The 18,865-nt window shown below is 44.8% G+C and overlaps 1 protein-coding gene across 1 annotated transcript in view; it reads left to right on the plus strand.

Moving 5' to 3' along the window:
- Positions 1-15,728, plus strand: part of HIPK2 (homeodomain interacting protein kinase 2) — a 132,582-nt gene extending 116,854 nt beyond the window's left edge. Inside the window, exons 12-15 of the mRNA XM_059817194.1 lie at positions 1,652-1,933; positions 11,913-12,160; positions 13,171-13,331; positions 15,112-15,728. Coding sequence (XP_059673177.1) covers positions 1,652-1,933; positions 11,913-12,160; positions 13,171-13,331; positions 15,112-15,579 — 1,159 coding nt within the window. The 3' untranslated portion in view covers positions 15,580-15,728. The remainder of the gene's footprint in view (positions 1-1,651; positions 1,934-11,912; positions 12,161-13,170; positions 13,332-15,111) is intronic.
- Positions 15,729-18,865: the final 3,137 nt, after the last annotated feature.

Here is an 18,865-nt window from a genome sequence, read left to right on the forward strand (position 1 = left end):
TCTGGGCTGTGAAACTAGCACATTTCTTTAAAAAAAACCAAAACAGAACAGTGCAGGCAAGAGAACCAAAATGGGTCACCACTTGCACAGTGGCAACAACAGAGGAGCTTGTGGTTTTCCTGGGTGACTGGACTGGGGCCAGAGGAGCTCTGAGTTCACAACCGATTTGACTCTAGTTAAGAGGCCACTATTTAAATCCTTCCCATTTATGTGCTCTGTAATGTTGCATTTACTTTGGGTGGGCTCCAGCTGTCTTAGTCCATTCATAATGTAGAGCAGAGGAGCTACGTCCCCAGCAAGCCAGCAAAAGAGAGCGTCTGTTGCAACCAGTGTGCCTACACAGGGCCTTCCCTCTCCCTTCCCTCTCCAGGGGCAGGGTGGCAGTGTCCAGGAGGAATTGGACACTTTCAGAGCAATGGGTTTCTATGGCTTCATTAATTGTTATGCTTTTGTAGCCAAATGAGGAACGTGCTCCTTTGGAGAGGAGGGTACTCCACGCTGCTCATTGGTATTCAAAAAGCACTGCACGTGCTACTGTGCAGCCATTTGTTATGCAAAAGAGCCTGTGTAAGTTGGTATAGTGCGATAGGTCTGTAATGACTTCCTTTTGAGGGGTGCCACCTATTCCTTTTGTTAGCTTTCGGGCCAAGCTGAACATGCAGCCCAGGCCACACTGTAGAACAAAACCAGAACTTTGTTTTTTTCCTTTTTGAATCTGTAAATGTTCTGCAATAGGCAGAAAAAATACAAGAAATAAAAGGAAGAAAGAAAATGTGGGAAATGAGTGAAACAGGTTTCAGTCAGTGTGCTTTGGTAAATATTCCCATCTGCATACTTGTGCTGCACTGTTTGGTGGACAGGTTCTGCGTTCAGATCCCTGATCCAAACAGGCCTTTTCCAGCTGTCAGGCAGGGAAGCTGAAGTAGGAAGACTGTGGAAAAAGCAGGACTTGAGAATGTTTTTCTACTGCATAAGAAAAAGATTGTTCTTTGATTTATAAATGCTGTATCTGCTGCCTCATGTGGGAATGAAATGAAACCGAGTGTATGTCCTCCCATATGTGTGCATTCATCCACAGGACTCCACTGTCCTAGAGGATGAAGCATTGGGCAGGAAATGTTCATTGAAAAGATTCTTAAACAGAAAATGAGATTTTCAACTAAGAAAAACAGTTTTCCTGATAAATGATTGTTGTTTTCCATAACAAATTCTAATTTTACCTTTAGCTTTTTCTGGCCAAAAAATACCTGGTCATGATGCATCCATGCAGGATACAGGAGAAAGGGATTATCATTTGGGTTCTTCCTTCTTTGACAGCCATACTGTGCCTGCCTGTGTTTTGTATGTCCGAGCTGTGTGACTAGCCTCTACCTCCCAGAGCAAACTCCTGGGAGGGAGCATTTCTCATTTGGAAATTTCTAGGGAAAACAAAATTGAATTTTTTACTAAAAGAAACTACTTTTCAGCCAATTATATGAATAGGTCCTGTGAGGCACTCTGTCCTTTGAAGAGGTGACTATGCCAGTTTTACAGTTTTCGTAGAGTCCATAAATCAGTGCCACTGAATCAGAGACCAGGAATCAAAGGCCATGGCGATGGGCAACTTAAGCAAACCAAGTTCTAACCAACTAACAACCTTTCCGATTTCCAGAAATGCATCCACCTATGAAGTTTCATCCTCTCAATCCATCAGCTCGCCTCAGCGGTCGAAACGAGTGAAGGAAAACACACCTCCCCGCTGTGCCATGGTGCACAACAGCCCTGCCTGCAGCACCTCCATCACGTGCGGCTGGGGTGATGTGGCGACCAGCACCACGCGGGAGCGGCAGCGGCAGACAATAATAATTCCTGACACCCCTAGCCCTGCAGTGAGTGTCATCACTATCAGCAGCGACACAGATGAAGAGGAGGAGCAGAAGCATGCACCCACCAGGTGAGCAGCAACGCTCTGCTCTTCTCTGTGTGCAGGAGAGAGAGACAGAGGCATCCCAGGAGTTGCTGTAGGGTCCAAGGAGCTACAGTTGGGTCTCAGCACTCAGGTCATCTTTCATTTGAGAGGAAAGATGATGGGGAGCATAAAATACTAGCTGAGGACTCCGCAGACTTAGGTGATGTTCCCTAAGTGTGTGACCTTGCTGTACATTTGCTGTGTGACCTTGGAGAAGTGTAGTAGTCTCTCTGTGCCATAGTTTCTCATCTGTAAGAGGAAATGATAGTTTTCTCTATCTCACAGGACTGTTAAAAGGAGACTTTAGAGATCCTATGCTGATAAGCCTCTTTAAGTCGGATAGCTGTTTAAAACAAAGACAAAAAGAAGGGCTTGGAAGGAAGGTAGCTTAAAATTGCCTCTTCTCTGTCGAAGTGATCCAGGCATCTGTAAAGAGCATTAAATGACACCTTCCATATGTGCTATTTTCCATAAAATGGTCCTGAAAAACAGTTAGTGGTTGTGTCATAAACACTCAATAATGGTAAATATATTGCAAGAGGTTTGCTCCGTTCTGATTGTGTTGCCAACACATCCCTGAACTATTGTGTTAAGTGGCAGAAACTGATTGCTTTTTGACTGACTCTGCAGAGAGGCATAGATGAGGCTATAAAGACCATAGTGACTGAGTTTGCTCCTCAGAGAATTAACTCACCCAAGTGAACAGTGCGGCCCAGGACCGCTGCCACTGCTGATCACCTACTGCGGATGAGAGAGAACTTAATTTTCCAGGACTCTTTTCAGCACCTTTCATCGCATGCAAGCACTCTAGGTTTCCCATCTGATGCCAGTCACAAGGCATTGCTCTGCTTTGTAAGTTGTGGAGAAGTAGCGTCACAAACAGCTGAATAATTATACCATCTTTATGTTGGCAACTGAGCTAGAAATTTTTTAACCTTATCCCTCCAGTATTGTCAAGAGAGAATTAATTTTTTTTATTTAGAACATGCTCCATGGCAAATTTTCCTTTAATCACTGGAGATATCTATCTAGAGTTCTGTGCTGTGGTAATAAGTGGAGCGCTGCAAATGTGCACAGAACAGATGAGATGCATTTGGCCTCAAGGAGCTAAAAATCTGTAAAGAGGAGCCATATGATTCAGGCATCCAGGGCTGCAATTTCAGCCTGCCTTCTGACAGCCACCACGACTTCCCATTCCCCTTCTCCCTACCAGTGAACTCCACTGGGCAGCAAAAGCTCAGTGCTTCTCAAATTCAGGCTTGCCATGAGTGCAACGGTTATCACGGGGAATTGGTCACAGGACAGCGTAACATATTTCACTTTTTAAAAAAAAAAAAAAAAAAAACTACAGTATTCCTTAGTTTGGTAGGGAGAAGAAAGCCTGTTTCCAGAAAGAGTTGAATGAAGGTCATTGTGGAAGTCAGGTGGACTATAAATAAGGAGCCCCCACTTCCAGCCAGGGTTCTTATGGGAAAGGAAGGGCAAGACAAAAGAGATGCTGAAAACTAAGGTTGTGAAGTGGGGCAGCATGAAGAGGGCAGGTATCTCAAGGGTCATAGGAGCGATGTGCAAGTGTGTTTACCCATGCTGCTGGTCCCAGGCTTTAGGAAGTTATGTGCAAGTACTTATACTTCCTGTCTGGGTTTCGTCTTGGGTCTAGAGAGGGGTGGAGGGAAGAGCTGGGATCCTGCAGCCACTTCAGCTAACAGTTATCTCCTCTGTTTCAACTTTGCTGCCATCTGACCAGTTTATTCAGTCGGCACCTCTCCAGGGAGACAGCCAGAACAAAGTTCTGGAAAATGTCTGGAAATCGAGTTGGGAATTTGGGGTATTTAAATAATCAGTCAAGGTCTGCCAAGGGGTTAAGAAAGTAGTCCCAGGAGCCTGACTTACATAAACAAACTGGCTTTGATATGACTAAAGGATATTCAGGACACGTTCCTGCCTGGGATCAGATCCCTGGCTACTTTTTGTATCCATATGGCATAACTATACAGAGAGCCAGGGTGACAGCGTTCCTCTAAGGCCAAAGCTTAAGAGCTAGATTTAATTTATGAACCATGTAGAGACATGTTCTCGGGCACCTTTTGGAATTCCCGTGTGAGTTAAATTGCCTGTGCAGATGTAACTAGAGTGAGTGGAGAATTAGGGGAAGAGACGCAGATGGAAAACAGCATGTCCAGAACGAGAATTTTTGGTTGAAGTCTCCAGGAGAGTGAAATGAACTCGTTCAATGCCTTTTGACCTGGGCATATCTAAGACCAGATTCTCAACTGGAGTAAGATGTAGCTTCTAGTCAAGGAAGCTGTATCAGCATTTAATGCCAATGAACTTTGCCCCTGCCAAAGCTGAGGTCTTTTTCATTGAAAGCACGTCACATTTAGGAAAGTACCTCCAAGTTTTGTTATGTATTTTTTTTTGCTTCAAGAAAAATGGGAGTGACAGTGAAGTATGTTCTTTACTGTAATCAGTGCCCAAATGTTCAGGATCTGAGCCAAAAATGAAACTGTGCAAAGAATGCATTGTCTCACCCATATTTATGCAAATATTACCCTATTGGGCTATCACTGTGGTGTGGGGGTGAAAAATAAAGAATAACACACTATTGGTCACATCCTAACAATATTAGCTTTTTCTAGATTAGAATACAGAAATCATACATCACTTGACAAATCAGTCAAAGTTAATTGCCGGATCCCATCTTACTGATAGCAATGGTATCTTTGCATTAACTTCAATGACGTTGGATCAGCTCCTGAATTTGCTACAGCACTTCCTTCTCTTACTTCCTGTGGGATTGGAAATTTTTCTTTGACCCATGAGACTCAAAATGTTTATTTTATTGATTGCTCGGCAAAGAGAGATTAGAGCTACCTGTGGTTGTGAGAAGTAGTAGATCCTTTGACAATGTGAGAGTTCGTAAGTCTCAGTTTAAGAAGGACTGGTAATGCTGATAAAATATGATACTGCTGATGCAGTAAAGGAGCCCTACAGCTTGGATTTACTCCAACAGAAAAGCCTCTCTGTAATACCAGAGTAGCAGAGAGAGCTTTTCTAGTACAGGGGATGCAACTTTTTTATGGGTGAAAGAAAAATCTGAAGAATTTGGTGTGATAGGGGCAGAATTTTCCTTTTCCTGATGAAAAGCACAGATGTTCAAGTAGGATGTTTATGAAATAGCAGCTGACTGGGCAGGCAGGACAGCACGTTTCTCGTTCTTTGCTCACGTGTTTTGCTCCGTTGATGAGTGTAGCTTGGTGTAATCTTTTTAAAATCAATAGTCATCTGAAAATGTTGGGCTCCTGTTGGGTGAAGGTGCTGGGGAGGTGGTGTGAGGTGGCCTCTGGGGGACCTGCTCGATGGAGCCCTATCAAAGGGGGCCATCTACTGGGCCCCGGCCCCATACCTGGGGCAAAATCACAGAGGAGGGACCTCAGGTACAGTTCGGCAGGGACCATGCTCAGAGAAATGGTCAGAGGTTTTTGGGAGGCAAATTCCTGATTAAAAATGTCAGTTTGTCAAAACCAAGGCTTTTTGCAGGTTACACTGATATTTTTATAGTAATATCCCCAACACAGTGAAATCTATAGTGAAGCTTTAAAACTGCAAAAAGGTTTTGACTTTTTTTTTAAGGGGAAGAAAGCATTAGGTGATTAACTAATTAAGGGGAAGACTTCTCTTTTCTCTTTTAATGGAGAGGGGTTTTTTCGTCTTTCAAATTGTAAGGAAATAATAGAAAACAAATTTTGAAATGGTCAAAATAAAAAGGGAACATTTTGACTGACTGAAACTGTTTTTACCTGGTTTCTGATGCCCACAGAGTTTTGCTTGTGACATTTTGTCCCATAGAACAGTAGAAAAAAATCTGCATATAAAAAGCATTATATGGACAGGAAACAATGTTGTGACCCTGTTTATTTATCACCAGTGAATTTCTAGACTCTCAGTTCAGCATCCTTTACAAAGAGACTCTATAGGCCAAAGAAATGTTTACTGCTGTGCTGTTATTTATTCTGGAAAGAAGAATTTAGATCTAACCATTACCTGTAAAGCACTGAAGAGAGTAAAAACAGAACATAGACTTGATATTCTTCTTATAAATTTATTCCTCTAAAGTTTCTCTACTTGCTCTAGCAAGAAAGTCAGGCAGACAGACAGTCAGACCAACAGTGCAACTTGAGTTGCAGTAATCGGAGCACCTATTCAGCAAGTAGCAAGTAGTAGGGGCTAAGTACTCCCCACTACGCAACTTCACATGGTGCAGTGGTTTAAATGTAAATCCTCTCTTGATGAAATATTTCTGAAGCTTAGAAGTGGAGAAAAATAAAGCAACAACTTAAACGCAGAGCAGAGAGGTGCAAGTGCACCCTGGGATGGCTGAATTGTGGGTGGGAAGGAGGGAGAGCACACGTGGTCCTGCAGGAGGGACTGGTCCTGCAGGAGGGACGTGCCAGGCTGCGCTGGTGGTGCAGTGAGAGGTATTTACATGTCCTGCCAAGGGCTGCGTTGCAGAGCATGACGGGAGGAAGGGGTGGAAGGAAAGGTGGTGGAGGTGGCCGTTGTGAGATGCCTAGATGACTTTCCCATCCAAGCAATGAGTGCAGCAGCCAAGGAAAACATGACTTTTCTTGAAACAATACAATGATGGCCTTGAGGTGGGTGATTTTGAGGGTGCTTCCACCCCAAAGAGGCAGGAGAGCTTCTCACTTCCCCACTGCCTGCTCTATTTCTGCTGGTATCTTAAGTAACACCTCTCCAGTTTGGCTCTCCCTGGGATCCTGACAGTAATCACTGTCTTCCTGGGCAGGAAAAACTGACCACAGCTGTCGTGTGGGCATACTGAGTAACTGCCTCATTGGCCATCTTCACTGGCACAAAATTCTTGCAAGGTTGGGGTTTTTTTTCCTTTTTCTTAAGATGGTAAACTATACAGTGAAGTCTCTCTGAGAGCCTCACCTTTATTACTGAGCATGAGCTGATTCACCTTGTTCACTTCATAGTGCAATGGTGGTAGAGCCTACTTCAGAGGACTCTCATTCCCCTTACATACAGAAATCGCTGGCAGGCACAAACCAGGTGGTTTTGCCAACTTGCTGATACGCATCTGTGAGGGTCAAAATACCATTTGTAATTCTCTTTTGACATCTAGCCTATTGTGGCTATGTTACGCTGTGCATACTAATGCACTGACTCTGCATAGCAATACATTGACTAACCACAGTCATCTGGTAGGAAGATTGCTGCCTTCCATCTTCAGAAGACACACCAACACACAACTAATACTTAAAATAACAGAGATATACAGTAGCTCTCTCAGCAAACTTCAGCAGCAGAACCTTTACAACCTGCTGAGCAATTCATTATATATGACTTAAATAGCTACAGCACATGCTGTATAGCCTAATAAAATGGCTTCAGTGTAGTACCTGATAAATATTTCTTACCATCACAAATTCACAAAGAAGGTGAGAGCAGATTAACAGGTCGGGATGGAGGTTGAGCTGAAGAGAAAGGGGCATGTTCTCCACACTGACCTATGCATGGCATAAGATTTCAACATGAAGAGAGTGATTGCAGTTGTAGTGTGAGTTTTTGTTGGCTGACTCTATGCTTTCCTAGAATAGGTGAATTATTCTGAAGCAGCAAACTGAAAAGGTTGCATGTTATTAAGTTTTCAGAGACCTGGAACAGAATTTTTGTGATGTGATGTAAAGCTAACGTGCCATGGTATACATGCAGACCAGTACAAAGGCACGGTTGGGGGAAGGGTGCCTTCTTCCCCCAAACTAGAAGGCCATCTTGGTGACCTTGAGAGCTGAAAGCCTCTGTTGCTATAGCATCAGGCACACTGTAAGGTTTGTATCTCTGTGGGTGAACAGCACGCTGAAGAATTGCCCCTACTAGACTCCATTTGCTTTTTCTGGGATACTGGTGTAACTTGAGATATTCAGAGAAAAAAGATCCTGTTCATGCAATGCTATCACATACTAAGCTTTTGGGCTGGGCCTTCAGCAAGTAGAAATCATCTCAAGTTGCAGTGTTATAAGAGCTGTTGTTCCTGTCCTTATCCTTCTCTATTCAGACGGTTCCAATATTGTTTTAACACCTAATTCAGCATCATATTTTCCTTAATTTCTTCTCACTTCTCGTTCTCAACATCTGCCTTTGGCACCTTTCCATAAACAGTATCTGAGATGCCCACCATAGTTTCTTGCCCTATGCCTACGCACAAACTATTTTCTCTTTCCTCCATCAGACTTTTCCTTGAGATCTTTCCTTGCTGTGGGGAATAGACACCCACATCCATGTCTCCGCTGTGCACTCACGAGGGTGATATATGTTAGAGAGCTGTCTCTGAGACCTGCTTCTGCATGTTCGAAGGCACGGTCATGCTCTGCGTCTGCACATTGGACAGACATTAGTTGTTTTGTGTCCAAGTTTGCGAACAAGCTCTTCAGCACCAGCTGGGAATGGGCTACCACTCATAAACTAATCATAAACTTACAAAGCAATGCATGTTTTTCCAACTGCTGTTCTGAAAGGGAGGATGCAGCTCCAGCCAGTATGGATTAAAAAGTCTTCCTGGCTTATTGCTTGTCAGTCTGTGTAGATGGATTTGATGCCACTTCAGTAATCTTCCCCCTCCCTCCTCTGGAGAATTAAAATACATGTTCCCACATAATGCAGGCAGGCACACAAGATGACCAGCAACACATGCCGACTCTCAACACTACTAAATCACGTATGCTGCTGCTACTGTGCTTGCAGGAGGGAAAGCAATTACCAGGCTTGGAGTCAGCTTAATAGGAAGGGGGCAAGACTTTTAATAATATTTTTCTGTGTAAGCACAAACATCCCCAAAAGCTGTGGCTGAGTTACAGGGATACAGTAAGCTTGCTGAGTAGGCAAGGGCTGTCAACAGGTAAAAGCTCTCAGTCCTGATAGTTTGTGAGCAGGAAAGGCAATGCATCAGCCTGGACCTCACACAGATAACTCCTGCATTACTGCGAGGTGGGAAGAGCAGCTGAGTCCTCAGAGGGAGCTGAAAGGAGGACAGTTGCTGGCTAGCAAGAAGGCTTTGAGAAGAGGGAGCGCTAGCTCTTCTAGGTTGAATTTTCAAAAGCCCCCATTTCAGTTTAATGTGTATCTCTAAGCCTGTGAATCAACTGATTTTCAGCATGCGTTGGGCCTTTGATGCTTTTGAAATTCCCACCCTCGAACTCTCAGGCAGGCTGTGGTACAGCAGGTGCCAAGCTCTGGGCATGTGAATAGTCCCAAGTGACTTCTCTGCCTGCTCTGACATTAATGGTAGTCGTTACCTTTCCTAAAGACAAAAATCCATCTGCTTTCGATGGGACTCCTCGTACACTTGAAATGATGCAGCCTGCTGAATCGAGAGGCTAATCACTTGGGCTCTAATCCTGCAAATATTTACCCATGTGCTTTAGCTCTGTTACTGGAATAGTCCAGCTGACTTTGGTGGGTGACACATACTAGTAGTGCTAAGCACATGCATAAGGCCTGGCAGGACCATAGCTCTGGTCCTTCTTGGTTTCCCATCCATGAAATGAGTTTAATATCCCACTATGGTCCCTTTCTCGGAAAGGTTTGGGTTTGGGGTCACTTATTTGTTCAACGAAACATATTTACTTGATTTTCTTATCGTAACCAAGGAGCTATAAGACTTTGAAGGAGAAGACTCTTCACGGTCCCTGCTTTGACAAGCCCTCAATCAAATTGGTGGAAAATATGCCCATTCTAAAACAATAAATAGCACAAATTACACAGAAAAACAGCTTTCCAGTTCTACAGCTCAGCCTTCCCATGTCAAGTGTCAGCCAAGAGCAAGTATTTCCAGTTCAGCAGCTCAGCCATTTATGTAAGGAAGGGACTGTAAAAGAATAGCTAGACCTTATAACTTGTCAGAAAACTCTTTAGTGACTTGATTTTTCTTTATAAAATGTAATAACTGTCAGAGGTAGAGAATATATATCTCTTCCCAACTGGCAGCCAAGGGTAGCTGCAAAGGGCAAGCAGTGTGGATACTCATAAATGTGTGATTACAGGCATTTCTACTGAAGGAGAGAGGAATATTGATGCAATATTCACCATTTTTATTGGCTTGATATTCTTCTTTTGTAGCACCATATCCAAACTGCTACATCTTTCTTCACCTGCAGTAGTTGTCCATCTAAGATACTCTGTTGCTGTTTCCATTTCTAATCCAATGCTCTCCAGCTCCTTGTGGAAAGCCAGAATACGAGGGTTTGCTGTAGTACACCTTCCCCATCAAAAAGATCCCTGCCCCTGCAAGAATGTCTTTCAGCTTCCAGATCGCTGTGCAGTAGCTTCCCCTCCTCTGTCACCTGCCCTGTTTCAGGTGTCAATGCTTTAGGGTAGCAGGGGTCTCTCGAGACATATTTTTCACTGTGCGTAGAACAACATGGCCTTGTGTCCTCTTAGGGGCATGCCAGGATCCTGTGATGATAGCCCAGGGAGTCTGTGTGATGGTAACTTCTTTGTGAATGCAGCACCCCAAGGTGTTCTTTAATGGCGGAGATGATAGCTTTTCAGTTACAAGTCTTGGGAGTGAGGTGGTGAGTTGCAGCTTGTGAATGGTGATGGAGAGGCTTTGAGACGGACAAGTTGAAGGGAACCCACCAGTCCTCCTTTAGCACTGTGGAAAATAAATAAGGCAAACAATGTCCTTGGAAGGAAACTGTTCTCAGTATCTGCTCCACCTTTCCCTGGGTAAGAAGTGATGCTGAGACGAGGGAACAAATGGTTCCATCACAGACTGAGATGTTCCCTGGACTGGACCAGCCAGAGTGTGAGAGCGGAGAGGAGACTCCATGGGAAAGGGATCTCTCTCTTTAAAAGTGCACACTCAAGAAGTTAAGAGATGGATTCCTTTTTCTCCACAGCATTTCTGTTCCTATTGGGACTGTTTCCACTATTAAGCCTAATTACTTAGCTTTTTATGTGCTATCAATTTCTTTTCATCATTTTAAAAACTTCAGTTGCCATAACAACATAATGCAATCAGCGAAACATAGCAGCTATTTTCTGTAGTCAAGGTCTGTGCACTGTCAAGGATGTGAGCCACTTAAGCAAGTCTTCACCATCCCCCTTCCTCCGTCCTCTTTCTTGCTCTCTCTTTTTCTCCCTAAACAAGCTCATAACAGGAAGGAGAAACCATCAGGAATAATAAGACAAAATAGCAGAACAAATCCCAATCGTACTCATGCAGTCTAGTCTAATGAACTTCTAGCACTAATCTTGGAACTGTTGATGTTCCTTTTTAATCACTTTTTTGATGTCATAGATAGATTAGCTGCAGCAGGACCATAATAATCCACGTTAGAGTCAGGAGACCCAGTGCTTATTCAGAGAGAGAAAAGAAAACCAAAAGCTTTACATACTTGTCTCGGTTTTTCTTCATTTGTTCCTTGGTTTCAAATGCTTATTGAGAATTATGCCCATCGAACCGTATTAGTAAATAGAACGGAGTGTATTTTGTAGATTCTTGGGATTTAATCATGAAAAGTCGCAGCATCTATTATTAAATCATTGCTGGAAGGCTGGGAGAAACCACCACGTTTTTGTGTGGGTGGTGAGACTTGCAACAAAGCATAGTATAACTGCTGGGCTTCTGCTGCACACATATATAAAAAGCAGTCTGAAAATAAATCTGGCAGTCTGGTTCAGTGCTATTCTAAGCAGTGTGACTATAAGAACTATCCACAATGTCTTACTCACTCCTTGACCTCCATGAAGGCTTTCCTGGAATAGCAACGAGTGAGTTTCAAAGCCTGGGATTTGGCTTAAGCAGCCTCTATGTGGTGGAGGACTGAAGGGTGTGCTTTGCCTTTACGGAGTTAGTCTGCTGTGGGCAGAGTCTTCTGGTGGCTTCCGAGTCAATCCTTGCCCATTCACTCTTTCCACTTGTGTGCTTGTATTTCAGCACCTTGTCCAAGCAAAGGAAGAACGTCATCAGCTGTGTCACCGTGCATGACTCCCCCTACTCTGATTCCTCCAGCAACAACAGCCCTTATGCCGTGCAGCATCGTGCAGGGCAGAATAACGGGAACGCCTATGACACCAAAGGGGTTCCAGAGACTCACTGCAGTGGGAACCCCCGAACGATCATCGTGCCACCACTGAAAACCCAGGCCAGTGAGGTGTTGGTAGAGTGCGATAGCCTGGCACCAGGTAAATTGCACCTCTTCCGTCAAGAAAATTAGTAAGAAATAAATGATTTATCTTGGAAGAATCTCATTGTTCGGTTTCATTTTGTTTGTTTGTTTGTTTTGTTTTCCAAAGAAACTGTGCTCCTGCCCTTCTCTCAAGTGACACATCTGTTCTTGGGAGTCATATCGCATTATTTATGTGCCCTGGTACACTCAGGAGTCACGGGGGCAAGTGTCGTTCCCAGTTACTTCTGTACAAACCCAAGAACAGAATGCAGCCTTTAGCTCAACATTTGACATGAAAGGCTCCCAAATGCAAGTGTGAACCTTTGCTGCCTTGCCTTTCCATAGGTTTACTTTAAAATGGGTAAGAGATTGAAAACACATGTGCATTTTCATCCAAACTTGTTGACGTTTCTGGGAAGAACATTTCCCCAGGATCTTCATTATGGACTGATGAGGTTTGCTCATCCAGAGCCTCCACAATGCTAGGTAGTATGATGTGTTGAAAAGGGGCTTATGGTGGAAGTCTGGCCCAAAGCAATTGGCTTTGAGCTACTTGGCAGTCCTTTCTTTTGATGCACTGCTGGTGAACACAAAGGCTCAGAGGGTGAGCTCCCCACTAGCTCCTTCTCCCTCCCTTCCTACTCACCATGAGGTCAGCCAAGCCAGGGCTTTTTTGTGCTGTGCACACTATACTTCCCTTCCTCTCCTTGGGATTTGTACCTGCATCGTACAGTTCCGCTGGCAGAACAGTTTCTCACACTTCTGAAGGATCTGTAAAGCCTTCTCTGGGCCTAGTTTGGGTCCAGATATCAGGTCTGCTTGCCTGCCTCTAGGATAACAGGCTGGCCATGTATTTGAAGCACTGCTGAGATATGCTGTTAATTAAGAGAAATCATTTTCTTATCCTGCTTCTGTTGTATGTCTCCTCCCAAAAGCCACTCTGGAGGAGATTCAGTGAGGAAAAGGTAGGGTAAGCAATTAAAGAATGTGATGTAAGCTACAAATGTGTTTCCTTTCCTGGCACAGTCACCACCAGTCACCACTCATCCTCCTACAAGTCCAAGTCCTCCAGCACCGTGACCTCCACCAGCGGTCACTCTTCAGGGAGCTCGTCTGGAGCCGTTGCCTATAGGCAGCAGCGACCAGGAGCACATTTCCAGCAGCAGCAGCCTCTTAATCTAAGTCAGGTAAGTCAACCAAGACAAATTTTGGTGGTGCATCATCCAGCTGTAACCTACCACTCCTCCAGCATGGGCTGTCCTGTTCCAGTCTAACGATAGTTGGGCCCCATGTTGAGATTGATCGACTTGTTTCAACTTCACTGCAGACCTTGATCTTCCAGCTCAGGCAGTAGAGGTAGTGCAGATCTCACCCCTGAGTGGGCTGGCCGTACTCTTACCGTGTATTTTGAAGTCAGATGATCTAACAGTGTGAGTGGGAATAATGTGAGAGAGAAGGTGCAGTGGCTCAGACACAAAGGAGTGGAGCAGGACTGTGTGGGAAGGACTGAATTCTCCTTAGCTCTAGGTAACCATGGGGAGAGTATCTATCTTCCGAGTGAAGGGAGTGCATCAGCCCGTCTGCGGGACGGGGAGAGAAGTCCCCATTAGATGTGACAAGGCAAAGCAGAGCCTCTATGCATGTACATGACCTCATGTAATGAGTTTGATCCATCCCGTTAAACCTGGGCTGAGATCTGGGCAAATCTCATTACTTGGCAGCATGCAGTTCTCAAGATGTTTCATAGTCTGTGATCAAAACACCTAGGGAGCTCCCCAGGAGCTTCAGTAAATAATGCCCTTTTCACATACTGCACCTCGGGCCTCTCTCTACCCTGAGGTGAGGTAATGAGAGTAAGGAAGTTACAGCACAGTTACCAACATTTCAAGATGAGAAAGTCTGGAGAGCTTAGAGGACAGTGCTGGTTTGCATCCAGAGCTGGATATAAGCAGAACTGTTTTTTTTTTTTAAAAAAATCATTTGAGGGAGAAGAATGTCTCCTCCCCCTCAAAATGTAGTTGAAATTTAAAAAATTAAACAAACTTGAAATAAAAGTGAGTGAAAATGGAAGAAATGGGGGAGATGCTGTTTCCAAGAGTGGGGGAGGACTGTGGCTGCCGCATTTCAGACCACAATGACAGCGCAGGGAGTGCTTACAAAGAGGATGAGAAGGCTTGGAAGAATAGAAAGAAATAACATGGAGCATTGCCCTTCTTGCCTTCTAATTCCTACTTTATTGGTTATTTACTACTCTGATGACAAATGACTGGGAAAACTCCTTGACATGACTGTGCAGTGCAAAAAAACCCTTAGAAAATCCCTGAAAAAGTACATTGCTCCTGTCCCACTGCAAGAAAATTGCCTGTGCTCAACTAATTATAGCTGATTACATGAGGGTACCAGGCACCTGCATGTTCTGATTGAGCGGAAGGTTTTATCTTTAAAAAATAAAGTAGTTATTTTACTAACTAACTGAGGAAGTGATAACCACAAAGACCCAAACTGAGCAAAAATAAATTGCCTGTTCCAGGCATAGTTAGGCATCTGCATTCCCCTGAGCTATCAGTGCACCACATTTCGTCAGCAGAGAGTTCACTAACAAAAGCCACGTGTTGTGCTAGCGACTGGACTTGTGGAAGGTGTTTTTAGGAGCCGGGCATCCAAGGTTGTGTGTCCATGTTAGCTGTGCCAGCAGATCGTGGCTCAAAGTGGGGCACTCGTTGTCCTTTTGGGGGGGCATTTTGGTGAATGTATGAAACTACAGGGTCTTCCTAGGCTTGGGAGGAAGCCTTTGCCATCACCCGTTTCCAAGGGAAGACTGTGGTGGTGCTGAGGGTGTCAGGAGGAGCGCAAGGGACTTTCCTGAGGCCGTCCTGGTGTCATAGGAAGGCTCCCAGGGACCACTGAGGAGGTAAAGAGCCGTCTCTTGTCTTGTAACTGGTTATCACTGTTGCTGTCTTTATCCAGGCCCAGCAGCACATCACGACCGATCGCACAGGGAGTCACCGGAGACAGCAAGCCTACATCACTCCAACGATAGCTCAGGCCCCGTACTCTTTCCCGCACAATAGTCCCAGCCATGGTACAGTTCATCCTCACTTGGCTGCAGCTGCCGCTGCTCACCTGCCCACCCAACCCCACCTCTACACATACACCGCCCCGGCCGCCCTGGGCTCCACGGGCACCGTCGCACACCTGGTGGCCTCCCAAGGGTCTGCGCGGCACGCCGTGCAGCACACCACCTACCCCGCCAGCATCGTCCACCAGGTCCCTGTCAGCATGGGCCCGCGGGTTCTGCCCTCACCCACCATCCACCCGAGTCAGTACCAGGCTCAGTTTGCCCATCAGACCTATATCAGTGCTTCTCCAGCCTCCACAGTCTACACTGGATACCCACTGAGCCCCACCAAGGTCAACCAGTACCCTTACATCTAAACACTGGAACAAGGAGCGAGAGACGCACCCATCCTGGGGGAGTGAGGCAGCCGCTTTTGTACTGAAGAACATGACAAACTAACAATGCAATGGGAGGCTCACGTGAAACTTGAACGAAGGAGACTTTAAGGAAGAAACGAAAAAGAGGAAAGAAGGGGGAGAACCAATTCTACACTTTTTATTTAAAAAAAAAAAAGAAAAGAAAACGGAAAAAAAGAACAGAAAAAAATAAACCACAAAAAAACCAACCATTCTGCACCAAACTAGAGAGAGAGAGAGAAGCAGAAGGACCCTCCAGCGGGTCCTGTCTTTTGAAGAACTTCACCAATAGACTTTTAAAGGTTATTTTCATCCAATAGTGAGCTACATTTAGAAATTTGTTGTCCAGAACACCTAAAATGAAATCCATTAGATTTTAATCCAATAGGTATATGGATTAGGGATTTATCCAGCATTTCAAAGGGTTTATGCCCCATCTTTGCAGTGGTCTCTGTACCCCAAAGCATACATAAGGTTTTGGGGGTTTTTTTTCTGGAAATAGGAAGTGGGTAAGGGAGGCTGAGGGAGGAGGAGAAAAAATGTTTCCCCAGTGCTCTAAATTCAGATCTAGCACTGCTATGCTTAAAAACACGTGGGGAAAACAGGCCATGCAGCACTGGTCACGAGCAGAAGCAATGGGGATGTTTCTCCTTTTCCTTGAACACACTGGATAAATCCCTGAGAAATGCTATTCCTAAACGAGATCTCTAATAATGTATGTTGGATTTCAGTTGTGTTTCATTTTATTTTATTTGGAAATTTTCCTTTTCAGTCCCTAGACGTTTTAGTATAGGAGGAGACATTTTAGCTGCCCCCCTCCCCCTGGTAGAATGTAGCACTATACAGGTCATACACCCTTTTTACTATTTTGTGTTGAACTTCAACGATACCAATAGACTATTCCTCAATGTGATTGCACAAAGAAAAGTGATATAACATAGGCATGTAACAAATGTGATTGTCCAGGTATGTACGTGTGTGTGTGCGCGTGTGTGCGTGTGCGTGCAGATGCTGCCTTCTCTCTGTGGTGTGTTCCTCGGCACAGCCATTACAACTGTCACAGTCTTAGTTTTACATCATTCCCTCGTAGTGCCTTACCGAACTACAGATGCGGTTTAAGGGTTTACTTCCACTGGTACTCCTAGAAACTGACTGAGGCTAGTCGGAATTTACTCTCAGCTCTTTTTCTTTTTTTTTGGGTTGTTATTGCCGATTTTCTTCTTCTGCTGGTGGTGTTTTGGTTTTTTTTCCCCACATCGTCAATCTTAGCTTGCTTGGCGAGGTGTTGAGGAGACTCGTCGGGGTTGGAAGCGCGTCTAACCGGGTGTTTTGTCGAGCACTGGATGGGCTGAGAGTGACCAGGTCGGTTGCGAGAGCCAGGGTGACTCCCAGAGGGTCGGGGGATTTGTTTGTTGACTGGTCTGTTTCTAGCCTGTTGAAATAGCGGGTTTCCTCCCTGGAAACTGAATTCTCATTCTGCTGTTTGCTGACGTTCTCGGTGGAGTGGGAGGACAGCATCCTCCCAAGCTGGCAGGTTGTCCCGGTTGTGTGTCTGAAATGGGGACAAAACTTTAGCTGGTGAAAGGGGGAAACACTAGTTGTTGCCAACATCTCTCACTACATCTGTTGATGGGAGGGGGTCAGGAAATGACTGGAGTCCTAAAGCAAGCATGAGAAAATCCAGTTGAGAGAGTCAAACTCAGGTTTCTTAAGTGAAAAGAGTATTGTAATACATTGGGCCTTACCAACTCTATCATAGCTGTGACAGTGTGCGCGTCCCCTCCTCCCCTCTCACCTACGCCCCGAAAGATTGCCTGCAGCAGCAGAGTGACCCTGGAACCAGAAAGCACAGTGGTCCTGTGTGTCCTCCATGCCAAGGAATACTACGTGGTCATCTTGTTTTCTGACAGGTTTCTAAAGAGACCCTTTCCTACAGCTGGGTTTGGTTCAGAGGGGAGTTTCGCTGGTAACGGCAGTTGCACTGGTGCATCAATATTTGGAAGTGTCTTTAGAGCACCTATGTCTGTGGATGGCCTGGGGAGGAAGGAGAGAAGAGAGTTTGATAGAACGTTTCCGTGTTTCCATGAAGGCTGAAGTCTACGTGGCTGCTCGGTTCTACTCTACATTTCCCTGTAACTAGAGCATGAAGTATTCAGGTATTTCACAAGATGCTGGAAAACAGCAGGTTCACGAGCAGGGTGGCAAGGGATGGTTCCCTGGGTGGCAGTAAGGAAGGAGGTTCTTTCACGTGGGAAAAGCTGACAGAAAGACAAGCACAAATATATTGTCTTGCAGTAAGTGCTTGGCTAGCCTGGAAGAAGAAGGGATCTCGCTACACATAGGCTGTTCAACAAGGCTGTTGTCTTCTGGCTAACCACCAAATACCCTCCCTGGTTGCCAGCGCTGGTTCCTGGGCTACCCTTGCACAGTTTTCTTCTCCTGCCTGTCCTTCATTCCAGCTCAATATACTGTAGATGAGGATGCGATCTCCCAGCAGCCTATGCACCTTACCCCCACTTCCTTTGGAAAGACAACACATCCCCTTTCATCTGAGGCAGGAAAATAAAGCCCTGCTCTCTCTGTTGCATTCCTCTCCACTCCCACCAGTTCAGGAGCGAGAGCGTCATGCTGCTTGTGTCATGAAAAGGAAAGATAATGTTATTTTATTGTATGGTTGTTATGATTATGATTATTATTTTATTATTATTATATTTTACTCTGGGTTTTAATTGCACACGCATTCCTTAATCCTTGTGTTATTATTTTTTTTCTCTTAGTATTGTTGTTATTGTTAATTTTATTTCTCTTCATCAGTGGCATCAGAAGGGTTGCTGTGTTTGTGAAAACTGCAGGAGGAAGGGGAAACGAGATATTGTCCCAAAAATGAAAACTCTGCCTCTAACCTGGGGGGAGTGGGGCCACTCTATGAGAGCGGTTACAACCTTGAGGGACAGGAGTTATCCTCCATGTCATATCTGCATTTCAGAATAAGTCCCAGAAACATTCATTCAGAGGCCAAATCCAAACAGCAGCTAACGTAATGATCTATCAGGAGAGCTGGATCAAAGGCAGATAGGACCTTGGTGCCCTGGGATCCAGTTCACCATCACTTTGTTTGATAGAAAGTTTATACGAGATCAAGACCTCAGGACCTGTTTGTGCTCTAGACCATAATCATTGGGTCCTTTCGATGAATCCAAGGTCATGCTACGTATTAAGGGTTTGGTTTTCCTAGAGGAGAAAGCAG

Source organism: Gavia stellata, chromosome 4 (assembly GCF_030936135.1).
Source record: "Gavia stellata isolate bGavSte3 chromosome 4, bGavSte3.hap2, whole genome shotgun sequence".
In the NCBI taxonomy this organism is placed as follows: Eukaryota; Metazoa; Chordata; class Aves; order Gaviiformes; family Gaviidae; genus Gavia; species Gavia stellata.